Source organism: Rhynchophorus ferrugineus, unplaced genomic scaffold (genome assembly GCF_030347505.1).
Source record: "Rhynchophorus ferrugineus isolate W39M unplaced genomic scaffold, kcgeb_rfMv2 rfM1, whole genome shotgun sequence".
Classification (NCBI taxonomy): Eukaryota; Metazoa; Arthropoda; class Insecta; order Coleoptera; family Curculionidae; genus Rhynchophorus; species Rhynchophorus ferrugineus.
In genome coordinates this window covers 70,629,188-70,643,310 of record NW_027472580.1, presented here as the reverse complement: position 1 = coordinate 70,643,310, position 14,123 = coordinate 70,629,188, and the positions used below count along the sequence as shown (strand labels likewise).

The 14,123-nt window shown below is 31.6% G+C and overlaps 1 protein-coding gene across 1 annotated transcript in view; it reads left to right on the top strand.

Moving 5' to 3' along the window:
• Window positions 1-236: 236 nt before the first annotated feature.
• Ccapr1 (cardioacceleratory peptide receptor 1) overlaps window positions 237-14,123 on the top strand; it is a 327,876-nt gene continuing 313,989 nt past the window's right edge. The window contains exon 1 of the mRNA XM_076393866.1: window positions 237-519. Coding sequence (XP_076249981.1) covers window positions 373-519 — 147 coding nt within the window. The 5' untranslated portion in view covers window positions 237-372. The remainder of the gene's footprint in view (window positions 520-14,123) is intronic.

Below are 14,123 nucleotides of genomic sequence, written 5' to 3'. Positions count from 1 at the left end.
CGCGCATGGACATCCCAATTCCCACCGTATAAAACGAAAATCCAGAGGCGAAGATGTGTCTGTGCGCGAAGTTTCGCGCTACTCATTCCAGGTTGGCGTGTCGTCCTCTCGGTCGCAGTGGGCCGTTTCGCTCGCGGCACTCAATTGTCGCGAACCCGTTCTTGAACGTCGCCGACGCATTTCATTTTATTTCCCGCGAAACTCGATTGTTTCCTTCCCCCCTCTTTAAGGTTAAGGCATACTTAGACCGACGTTGGGTTTTTGTCGTTTGTTTTTATTGAGTCGAGTTTTTTTACAAGTACAAAAATAAATGATTAAAATGTTTAGTTTGTAAGTTGGCGTTGAATGTTTCGCGTTACGGTACAGTAAACTATGTATGTGAAGAATTGTTCTAAGGGATTGGATTTTGAATTTTTGGACTATAAAGACTGTAATGATACTTGTTTGTGTGTTAAAAATGCAGCTTGGGTTACGAAGAATACTAACGGGTCCAGCATTGATTCATTTTATTTGTATGAGGTAAGTTTGTAAACTTTTTGTTATGTTCAAATTATTGCCAAGTTTATTAGTGTTAAATGTTAATATGCATCACATATTTATACAGTATTGTACAATGAAGGCAATACTAAATTTATAACAAATAATTCCATCGAATTATTATAATCGAACTAAGATATTTTCATTAATTAATTATCCAGAATTAAATATCGATTTTAAAAATATTATAAATTTGGGTACGAAATAATCAGTGTAAAACAAGTAACAAATATTTTTCATAATTATTGTTTGTTCTAGCCAAAATTTTTTATATTTTTAATGGTAATAAAATGTGAAACTAAAATCTGTAATTGAAAAGTAATTTAATATTTTAATATATGGTTAGGAAACTATTTTTTCTCTTTTCCCGAACAAGCCATCAAGCTTTACGGATTTCGTTCCAAGCCAGTGAGAATTCAGACAATTAATTATGTTTAAATGATTTGAGAGTGATTGAAATATTCTGAACGTAGAGGTACCATTGTACATTTTAGGATACCAAGGTATTTTAAACTCTAATACATTTTATTCCCTCTGATCTAGAATGATCCCAATATTTGTGAAATTTTTCTGAATTTCTGATCTAATTAATTATATATTTAGGATTAATAAGTTCCTTTATTTTGATTGCAATATTGCATATATATACTTATTAAGAGTTTCTACATATAAAGCAGTACTTTATATCTATATTTAATAAAAAATTATCACATAGTTATGGAAATGATTATTACTGTCTGTTGTGTTAAATAATGTTCTATAAAACTTTTAAATATATAAAACATATTAATTCACAATATTTATTGAAATATGTTTTTCTTTATAATTCATATTTCCTCCTTTATTTTTCTTCGAATGAAATTTTAAATTGCTGCAGACTCATAATGAAAACATTAGTATCCGAGAAAAGTGTTAGTACACAATAAAGCATATAATATTTCAGTTCAAATCGATTTTGTTAATTTTCAAGATAATAATGTTTTGAGTTGATAACTATTTACTTTACTTCAATATTATCCATTCTCCTCGGCTTCACACCGATTTATTAATGATGAAAATGAGACTAAATCTTTCCTTGTGTTTATGTACACCATGGGCATTAAAACTTGGATTGAAACACAGCTCCACATAATGGGAAGATACTGTTTTATTTTTGAATATTCTATAAGAAATAATTTTCTTGTTCTACAAGAACTTCTTTGTTTACTTGTTTTTATTACTTGTTTCACAAAGCAATCAAATTAACAAAGTTTTTTTTCCGGAAAAATTATTGAATTGTTTAATCCGTAACATGTAACAACTAAAACAATATCTCCGCTAACTTATTCGGTTTTTATATGATGATATTTTAACAAAACATTTTCGCTCCTTCTCGCCTTTGTTTAAACAATAATTTTCATATACATTTTGTCCTGGCAATTATAAATATTATCTAAAAATATAGCCAATAAGCGCAAATGTTCTAAAGTACGTTTGCATACATTCGTCAACTGTTTTTTTATTTATATAGAAGATATATCTATTAGATATATTATTCATGTAAATAAATATATTAACTGTTTAGATTTAAAAAGCGAAAATCGCTTAGCAATCAAATTCCCATATCATTATTATTTATCATTATTATCCATTTGATTATGGTCAATGATGGTGAACAATTAATCGAATTAATTGTCAGTATTGTTGATTTGAATAGTAGATATTATTTATTGATAACGCTGTGTGTAATACAATTTAAATGCCATTGAAAATAGAGGGCCCGTCGAGATCATTAAGATGCTCTCATAACCTGTGACGTTAGAATGCTACATACCTACATAATACACTATGGTGTATCGGAAAACGAAATTTGATATTTTGTACTAATTATCATTTTCAAACGATCCTAATTAATATGAAACTAATATAATTACCTATTTATGTTATATTTAAAGTATATATTATAATATCATTGAACTTGCAATTATAATTGAAAATTTCTTAAAAATAGCTTCTTAAAAATTAATTCATTCCTGTTAATGAGACTCAAAAATTTTAACAGTGCATAGTTTCCTCCAATTTCCCACTTCATTTCTTTCCCGAGCACAAACATATTAATCTTCGGACGTACCTTTCCATAGTATAGAAAATAATTCTTTCTAGATTTTTTCATATATCTCTATTAACAACTGCTAAAAGGGAACTTTTTTAGTAAATTAAATTCATGGCCCTACGGAAAACATTCTTTCAACGGGAACTGCTAACTTTAACAGATATTAATTTTCGCTGCTGAGCTGTTTGCAATATGAGAATCTCTTGAATTACTTGAATCTTTTAAACGACGTGGCTAATCTGGGGATTCCTCTAGCGTGCGGAGTACAATTGACTTAGACTGTTTCGATGATCTAGCAGCTTACTATACATAACGCCTTCCACAAACTTACTAAACGGGACATTTTTCCTTACCCGGGAACCCACAAAAGGGAAATTAATATTAGTTGAAGAACATAATGTTTGATATCATGGCCAAAGAAGTCATGCTAATTGGCCCTTAATACTAACACATCTTATTATAGAAGGATCTTTAACCTTACATTGAATCTAAAACAAATGATATGACTCAGTTGAGATATGACTTGCGTGAAGATAGCGACAAAATATGGCCATTAAAATACCATTTCTTTTCCTCAGCTATACTCTCGATATCCAAGTCTTGTGAGATCGTTTTCAGTCGTTTCATGCTAGGATATTGCAACTTCACTTACACACATCCACTGCAAACAATTCCTCTCCTCTCTGTCCCTGTGGCTCTTCGTGCTCGGTGTTCTATCAGGGCTATTTGGTACAACTATTTGGTCACGTTGAGAACTAAACCCGATTTCTCTCACCGTTTATCAGACATATTTTCGTCGGATAAAAATATCGTGCGTGGAAATACTTTGATTACAAAATTAAATTTATTCTTAATATTGGTATTCAGAATCTTTAGCTTTATCTTAGCTCTAGTCCACTTTAAATGCATGTGTATTGCGGTGACTTTGCGGGTCAGGTTTGAGCGATATGATGCATGTAAAAGTAAATCGAAATGCACTTTATTCAAATTGATGTTTGAGTGCATTCATTTGAGTGCATTTTGCTCTAGGGTTGCAGTGACTATATCCAATATAATATTTACTACATTAATAGTAAATAAAGCTGTTAGGTTTTGCATCTTCCAAACATTTTAGGTTGATGTTTGAGTTATTATTCGCTTTTTGTTCCAGGCATATATTAATGAATTTAAATTTAATCCATATTTGTTGAATAGTGTTTTCCCAGCAAAATATTTCCAAAACAACATTTAATGTGCATACAACATAATGTCTTGTATATATTGCGTTGTATTTTATAATAGGGATTTGATAGAGTTTCTTAATTTGATATGACATAATTGTATTCAGAACCAATTTACAAACATTAAAACAGTGTCAATATAATAAATATATAAAAAAATATAGTAAATACTTAGGAATGAAAATATTATTATTTATTAAAAGAATTACAATTTTACAGTGACTTATTTTGGACATTAGAATTCTCTAATACCGTGTAATAAAATAAAGTTTCGTAATAAAAGCTATATCGATGACGAATAATAAAAATAAATTTTTGTTAGTTCCTAAATTATACGTTTCTATTTTTGGCGACTGTGCAAGTTACATTGAGAACGGAATTGTCAAAACGAAAAATTAGATATGCCAGGACGGCGGAAGGACACTTAATCGGAAACAAACGAACTGCATTCGGTAATGACTTTGCAATAACTTTATCCATAAATTTGTTTGTGTCATAAGGTTCGATTAGTTTGACAATATACTCGAATCTCTTTAAATATTAGAAAAATATATTACCTTATAATGATCACGGGTTGTTATGATATATTCATAAGTTATATTTTATAAGACAATTAGTATTAATTAGTTAATATAGTAACAATTAATATATATGCAGTATCGTTGTAAGGCATATTTTTTTTTGTATTAATCTTCGTGAGTCCACAATCTGCCCTATTGGCAATAAGTATTACTTATGGCTATATTATATATACATGGCATGTAGAAAATCACTTCATTAAGCAATGTTCTGTATAATATTATGTTAATTAATTAGCCTTATTCTAAAGCTTATTCTAAAGTCTACATATGTCCAGTAATCAGATCAGGTGGTGTTAAACGTTTTAGTGTACGCACTTCACTATCATGTCGCATATTTAGCTGATTAGCGAGTACATTGGGATACACTGACACTCTTTCGAAGTACTTCACACAAACACGTTGAATTATACTCGTTATAGGCTCTAGAGGAATATCGCGTTTTATCACTTTATTTGAAATATAGTACGGAGCATCAACAATGGCACGCAACACCTTATTTTGGAACCGTTGAATGATGGATATATTAGATTTGATAGCGGTACCCCACAGTTGGATTCCATATGCCAAAATGGGCTTGAGTATAGACTCATACAGCAATACCTTGTTATCTAATGATAACTTGGATTTGCGCCCGATGAGCTAATACATTTGATATAATTTTAGTTCCAGTTGTTTCCGTTTAGAGAGTATGTGCTTCTTCCAGGTTAGGCGTCGATCGAAGATATTTAACATGCTCTGCTTGGGGGAGTTGATGATGATTGATATTCACTGGTGGACATGTTCTTCTACGCAGGGTAAACGTTATATGCGTGGATTTTGTTTCACTGGCTTTAATCCGCCATGTCTTTAACCATAATTGTATTTGCTCCAGGTGGGTTTGTAGGTTTAGTGATGCTGTGACAGGATCTTCATGGGATGCTAAGATTGCTGTATCGTCTGCATATGTTGCCACAGTAATTATTTTTGTGGTGGGTAGATCAGCCGTATACAGAAGATATAGTACTGGACACAGTACACTACCTTGCCGAACTCCTGAATATATGGGCTTTAATTCGGTATGTTCATCGCCTTGATTTACAATAAAATGTCTATCATTGAGATACGATTTTAGTAACTGATAGTCCGGATGAGGGAGAAGTTTCTTTAGTTTAACTTGAAAGCCCATATGCCATACTTTGTCAAGAGTCTGAGATATGTCTATAAAAGCAGCCGAACAATATCTTTTGGCATTTAGGTCAGCGTTTATTTTGTTTACAATTCTATGCACTTGTTCCATAGACCCATGCTTATTGCGAAAGCCAAACTGATGTTCTGGAATAATTTTTCTTTCTTCTATTATATAGATTAGCTTTTTTATGTATAATTTCTCCAAAACTTTCGAGAATATCGGTAATAAACTTATAGGTCACTACGAGGTCACATCTTCTGGTATTTTTCCTGGTTTAAGAATCATTAATATTTTAGCTACTTTCCAGATGCTAGGGAAGTAATTAATTCGTAGCATAGCATTAAATATAAATGTTAATAGTTTTATACCCTTTTCTGATAGTTCTTTCAAAATTTTGCCAGTAATTAAGTCATAACCAGGAGCTTTTTTAATATTAATTTCTCTCATTATTGTTTCTTTAACTTTTTTGACCGTTAATTTCTCGTGCGGTAAATCCATTTGAAATGGCGAATCTAGAAAGCTAGTAATTTTATTTTCCTTATCTTTATGTAGCTGAGACCTGAAAGGTTTAAAAACATTTTTTAAGTGTTTTTAAAAAATGTTTTAGAAAAATTATTTTCGTTTGTTTTAATAGGTGGGTTATGCTGCTGGGATCTCTTAAGCTTTTTTGTTGCTTTCCATAACGAATAGTCTGTATCCTCAGTTGATGTCAAGTTTTCTAGGTATTCTTGAATGCCTTGGTTTTGTTCAATTTGGATTAGTTCTTTCAGCTCTTTTATTCTCTTCAGTCCTTTGCTGTTTCCAATTTCGTCGTAACTTTCTTTTTTCTGCTATCTTTTTCTGTATTGTACATGATATATGTGTATTTTTTCTTGGAAATGTTTCACTGTTTGGAGTCGCGGAATATGCTGCCTCCTGTATATTTTTTGTAAGATTTATTGCTGCTATTTCAATATACATTTCAGTTTATAATGGTAAGTTTAGAGAGATGTTTCGGTCTAAGTTTTCTCTAAATGAGGGCCAGCTAGTTTTATTTTTGCACAAAGAAGGGGGTTTATCTTTGATGGTAATTTTTGAAGAAATTGTCACTATTATTGGTGAGTGATCAGAAGACAGGTCGAAACATGATTCTGCCTGACACTTTTTTGGATCCATATTTTTTGTAATACAGAAATCTATTGTATTTGGTTTTTTATTTCTGTCTGAAGGCCAATATGTTGGTTCTGCAGTAGAGATATGTTGTAAGTTATCTGTCCTTATTGCTTTTAGCAGTTCTCTTCCTTTTGGGGTTATTATTCTTGAACCCCACATTAAATGTGTTGCATTATAATCTCCCCCGGCTATAAATCTATTACCTAGCGTACTGAAGAATTCTTGAAATTGTTCTGCCTTGTTGTTATGTTTGGGTGGGCAATAAATCGCAGAAATTGTTAATGGTCCATGGACTTTCTCTATGGTTATACTGGTGGCTTGCAGATAGTCTTTTTCAGGAATTTTTCTTTTTCGAAATGCTTTATATCATCTCGAATTATTATGGCTGTACCTCCATGTGCTTTATCAACAGGATGATTTGTATGATAAGTTTATATTTAGGAATTTTTAAACAATGTTTGTCCGTAAAGTGTGTTTCGGAAACCATCATAACATCAATATTTTGTTCAGTTACGAACATTTTTAGTTCCCTGGCGTGTTGTTGGAGCCCATTGGCATTCCAGACGGCGATTTTGTAGCTATTGGTTTCAGGCATTAGGCAAGTTTGCTGACGACGGTTGTGAGTAAATCAAGCATTGTACTCATTTGACTCATTAGTTTGGCCATCATGTTTTCTAACCTAGAGTTGTTGCTAGTTTCAGTAGGTTGAGATGTCGTCTCTCGATTTTGTGCTGAACCATTTTCAACCATTTGGGCAAGTTATGACTTAGTCTGGTGGGTAGACCGGTAGGTATGGATTGTTTTTGTTGCTGTTGATGCCTTTTTCCCTTAAGGCAGGATAGAGTTTCTGTTGTAGTTGCTTGTGAACTGCACAACCCTTGTAGTTCGCTAGATGATTTCCGTTACAGTTAGCACATTTCACTTTTTCATCGCGAACTTTACGAGTACAATCTCCTGTTTTGTGTTGTCCTGCACATTTTACGCATCTATATGATTTGCGACAGTAAGTCTTTGTGTGCCCTTGACACCTCGTGTATTGTGGTATAATTCTTTTTATATGTGGTGGTTCGCATTTAATAATATTATTTTCTAATTTGGTGATTTCATACACCGCCTTATTATTTCCATTAGGTTTTGTATCTATATAGAACATAGGCGGAGGTTTTTTTGTCGTGCGATGTCCTATATTGTGAACATTTATGACCTCGTGGCCTTTTTCAGCTAGTGCTACCTTGATGGTGTTAAAGTCCGTCCCATAATGTAATCCTTTTAACACGATTTTAAATATTCTCTCGGATTTTGGCCTGAATATATGGTATTGTGTGTTTTTTTCATCAAATTCTTTTACAAGAACTTTAAAGTGATCCGCTTCGAACAATTGGATTTTAATTGTTTCATAGCTCATTGTTTTAATTGTGTAGTTCGTAGTAATGGTTTTTAATAGGTCATTCAATAGGACTTATTTTGGATATTAGAATTCTCTATTACCATGTAATAAAATAAAGTTTCGTATTAAAAGCTAAATCGATGACGAATAATAAAAATAAATTTTCGTCAGTTTCCTAAATTATTTTCTAAATAATTAAATTTTTTTCTATTTTCGGCAACTGTGTAAGTTACATTGACAACGAAAAATTGGATATGCCATGACGGCGGAAGGAAACTAAATCGGAAACAAACGAACTGCATTCGGTAATGATTTTGCGAGAACTTCATCCATAAATTTGTTTGTGTCTTAAGGTTCGATTAGTTTGACGATATACTCGAATCTCTTTAAATATTAGAAAAATACATTATCTTATAATGATCACGGTTTATTATGATATATTCATAAGTTATATTTTATAAGACAATTAGTATTAATTAGTTAATATGGTATCAATTAATATATATGCAGTATCGTTGTAAGGCATATAAAAAAGAATATATCACTAATTAAAAAAATAAACATGTATTAAATTGGAGAAATAATAATTTCCGTTCTTTGTAAAAATTATTTATAAGTAATTAATTATGTTTAATAATTAATTATATTACAAGAATGACTTCAATATTATATATTTCTAGTAATGCTTATTGAATGAAGTCATACTTAATGCGCTTTGAAAATATAGAGACCAAAACAAATTTACCAAGCTCATCAGGAATTTTATGATAGCTATGGTGATGAGATCCTAAATGAACGCAAGTAGTAGTATCAAGTAGTCCAGTAGCCAGACAGTAGTAAGTAGATTCCTCGTTTTCGTTCCCAAAACGTTGATGTTAAAGATTCTGCAACATTGCTACGAAAATTAATTTCGACCATAAAATAATTTTCAACCGTTCAACCACTTGGGTATCTAGAATAATGATCGATAGTTTGATGATGATCGATTGATGTATTTTCCACTTTGCGCAGTTTGCTCTTCGCTACTTCAAATAATAATTTTAATAAGAGAAAATTAATTTAGATTTGTCATTGAAATTTAAGGTTAAGTACAAGTTCAATATACAAAAATAGTAAGATCACCAAAATAAAGGAAATCAAAAGACCATCCTTAATGTTTATGTTATGTTTATGTTCATTTATATTTTTTGATATTTATTAAGCAACACTGATAATTAAAAATTACGTATTCACACATGTATTAACATTGAAAAACAGTTCTAACAAATATACACCCCTCAGTAAATTAAATCAATAGTTAACATAAATTCTCATTCAGCTCATCTATTAACTCTCAAACAATTTTGGCAATAGATGAAAATTAATTATTGTATAGTATATTTCTATATTTATTAAAATTACAATTACAGTTTATTTAATTACTATAATAATAATAAAATTACAATAATAGGAAACTATTAAAATAACTTCAAAAATATAGGAAAACTTTTTTTTGGAAATTGCGATTGACGCTGAATTTTATATAAATTAGTTACAAAATATTCCGTAGGTGTATTAATGTTAATAAGTGTTCATTTTAGTACCTTTATTTGCTAAATTAGTAAATAATAATAATTTATATTTATAGAATATTTGAATTAAATTTTTTTTAAATGTATTTTAAAATCTCCTTTTACCAACTAAGGGTTTATCTGGACTGGGCCTACAGTTTAACGTGGGCTCCGAAACACGGTCCTCAGCATTAAGTCTACCGATTGGCGAGTGATCAATTTTAGAAATCATCCCAGAAGACATCCGGTCTTACCCAGCCTGGTTACTGGCGTGACTGGGACCATTTTCCCTGTCGGTTTTTACACTCTTGCCTGGCACAATCACAAATATTAATTTACGATCATGCTCCAGTAGGATTCGAACCCGCGGCTATCGAAACTGTAGGAGGACCGTCCTATCGTCTTTACTACTGTGCCACCAAGCCGGCTGAATTAAATTTCATTATGAATAAAGTGTTACCAAAAATCATAGTATATAAGCAGAGTAGTAAGTCGTACTCTAGGAGTTCAGTGATGAAGAATTGAAGGAATTGTTCAATCGAAATACTTTTATGAATTATTGGGAGTTACATAATACTAGAAACCAGAAATATCAAACGTTTTACGTTTTAAAATGTAGAGGGTAGCCTTAAGGATAAAAGCGTAAAGAAGTCGGATTTAGTGGTGAAAATGGATCTATTACAATAATCACAATCAACAATCGCATGTGTAGAAAGAATGTCTATATGAATTATAAATGAAACCCGAATTGTTCAAATATGCTTTAATGAGTTAAACAAGAACTGCACTGCCAATGTACAAGTTTTGAGATTTCTGGGACAAAAACAAGCCTCTATTGAAGCAAGCTTTATGTTGTTAAAGGAGTTTGATGGAGAATGGAATAAATTTTAGCAGAGGTACGTAGTAACGAACAAAGTAGAAGGCAAGTTCTGTGATAGACGGTAATCTGTGTGCTCTAGCGTAGCCATGATCGAATACTATAGCTTTACTACTATAGCTACTATAGCTTTACTATTGATAAATCCCAGGAGCCCGAAAAAAAATCCGAGGTATTAGTTCTTATCATTAGAGAGTCGATTTAATGGTTTGATCAGGTTCAAGTAGCTCATGATGAATAATTTCTTTCCAAACCCATTAAACACTTTGTATCATCTTCCTGTGGGTTAATACAGGGTTTGCAACTATCTCTGAAGTTTCCATGGTGTTTTTCGCACATTATCCATCTTTCCTTCCTTTTTAAATATTTGTTTCTATATTGGCTCGATTTTTTTCGTTTCACCAATAATTTTCAACTGGAAACTCGATCTATTAAAATGTTCACTGTTGTTCATGTGGAACTCTATTTAATTCTGGAACTATTTTGTTATTGAGGTTTAGTTCAGCAGCGTTTTCGTTAGATGAAATATGTCAGTCTCCCTCAATATTTTAAGGAAATTCATTGATTTTTTCAACGACTGGCTGAAGAACGGAGCGAAGTTCACCTTAAAACATTAAATTTTCCGAAACTAAAATAAGCAAATTAATTTTGACTTGTGGTTCACTTAATTATTATAAACACCACACAGTTTTCGGTAAACTTATGTTGTATTTTTTTTGGAAGTAAAATTTAACAAATATTACCTTCTGGAATCTTCATTTTCACAGAGCAATAACACTTAACTGAGTACGCTAGATGGTATTTTTACTTCTAGAATGTTCTATGGACTATTACCTCTCAAAGAGAACGAATTTGTAGTAACATAGATGTTATCATACATATTAGGTTTCCGTTTTCTTAATAATGTTCATTTTACCAAATTAAACTTACAAAATCATGCTGACTGATGCATTCCTTTTGCTTGATTTTTAAACCTGCACTTGCTATAATACCTTGTTAATTTCAATCAATAACATGCCCAAAGACTCACCCATAGGGATGAAGCAACGCATAATATCCTTCTTAATCTGAATATATTTTTGGTGTATAGTATATGGTTGATATATAAATTACTACTACATCAACTATTGTAAACACTACTTTTGAAATCCAAAATTTCATTGAAAATATTGCTTACTGTTCATAGAAATACCTAAAATATTATTTGAAACTGAACATGGATTCTCTTCAAAGCCGCTTATAAACCAACCCCACTAACCTTTATTTATAAAATAGCACAAATCACATAATTATCATTTTGGTGTGAGTTGTAACAGTCTTTAAATTGTTTTTATAAAAAATGTAGTCACTGCATTATGTTGAATTTTTTAACGTTAAAAACACAATGACAGACATATTTAATTCCTTAATTATTTAAAAAAATCCTAGTTATCTTTAATGTTTTTCTTTGAATGTCCTTTTTATAACTTTTATTTTTCGATAATATATTAGGTTTTCAATAAAGTTAATAAAATCATATTTTTTTATTCAAATTCAAATTTAATAATATACAATTTCAATGAATAAGTATGACTTTACATCTGGTCCATAAAAGTTTCTGCGGATGTGAGCAATAAATGTATACTTTTTTTGCACTTAAATCGATTTTATTATATTGGGCATATTGCTTTCTTAACCATGTTTTTATATATTTATATCTATATTATAGATAAGAAAATATATAAATTTAAAACCTACAATATTTGTTTTTCTTACAGCGGAAGAAATATTACAAATACACAAATCTTTCAATTTCAATACACTTATGCCACTGATTTCTTAATTTATGGATCTTTGAAATAAAAATTTAGAAAACTGCTTCGTTGGTGCAGTGGTCAAGGCGAAAAGAGAGTCCTCCTACTGTTGCGATTGTCACGGGTTCGAATCCTGCTGGGGCATTGATGTACTTTATATTTGTAATTGTAAATGTTTTTATAGGCAACAGTGTAAAATCCAACAAGGAATAACCATCCCAGTCACGCCAGTTGTTTACTGGCTGGGTAAGAGCGGATGTTTTCTGGGATGGTCTCCAAGTTGGTCACTGGCCAGTCGGTAGGCTTAATGTCGAGGACTGTGGTTGGGAGCCCAAGTTAAACTGTAGGTCCAATACAAATAAACCCTCGTTGGTGAAAAAGGTACTTTATAATATATAAACAATTTATATATAAGAATTTGGGAAAATATATCCCTTCACCGTTGCTCTTGAGTTGAATAAGAGGAGTATGACACATAACAATGATCTGTTGTAACTGTTGTATCAAGTCTTTTATAATATTTGTACATGTGTTAAATAGTGCAACTTATACGTCCCTGTTTGTTTAAAACAGTTGTAAGTAGTACAAAAGTATTTGCTTTCTGAAGAGGTCATAAGTCTGTTCTCTTTGGAATCCATATACTTAAAAGAAATTAATTTGTTCACCAAGAATAGAAACAATATACCAAAAAAAGAAGAAAGCTTGACGTTTCATTGGAAATCGTTCTGCAGTTACTTGAAGCATTCCTTGGGGTAGTTAAGTGAACGTTGAGCAAGAGTTTGGCATTTAGAGCTGCAAATCCACAAAATCTGCATTGAAGGTGTTCGCAGTTCCCCAGCCGTAAGCTTTATCCGTACCTTTTGGGCATCGATTCCTGGTACATGCATTGCGTTGTTAAAGAGAGATTAAAGTTTGTGTACTAATACATTCTACTGGAATTTGTTATAAGTTTGCAGTTCAGGGTATACGACCACCAAAAACGGATTGCAGTAGTTCAGTTGCTCAGCCGTAAGCTATTGGAATCTAGAGTCAAGCGGTAGCAAGTTGACGGACGAAGGTACAGGGATCCTCGCGCATAATTTTGCTACTATGAGCAATCCGCGAGGGACCAAAGGGACCACGTATTTGTCTTTGGTCGTGTTCTTAGGATACGGACCTCGTTTTTTTAATAACAAAAAAATGTGTTTTATATTAGACTGAAAGATGTGATGGGTAAGATATCTAGGCATATATATTTCTTTTGTGTAAGAATATGATTGAATTGGCAGCGTTACTTGTGACGTTGGTATGATAAGTTGCCACTTCTTTAAGTAAAATAAAAGGTTTTGTTTTTAACCCTACACATTTTATTACTTATAAGAATTTTATTCTTTCTGTATAATATTAGGCAGAGTTTTTCTCTCTTTGACTTGGTTATGAAAAAAATAATAAAGAAAATGGCAATAATTTATCAATTTATTTTTTTATGTTTGAAAGTGTTAAAGAACTGTATTAAATATTATGCACTGCACTAATTTTTTAATGCATGGGAAACTATATCATGCTCTCTATAATGTTTTTCAATAGTTAGTTGCAGAGCAGGTCGATGAATAGAATAATATAAGTGTTTGTGATAACTCAATGTGGCACATGTCCGACTCTATCATTTAGATTCGCATGAACTTTCATGATATTTTGGGTTATGTTGAGTTTATCTAGACGCAAATCTTCACATTACTTCTGCGAGAGGCAATCATACCCTGAAATCTGTTAATATAGAATAAAAG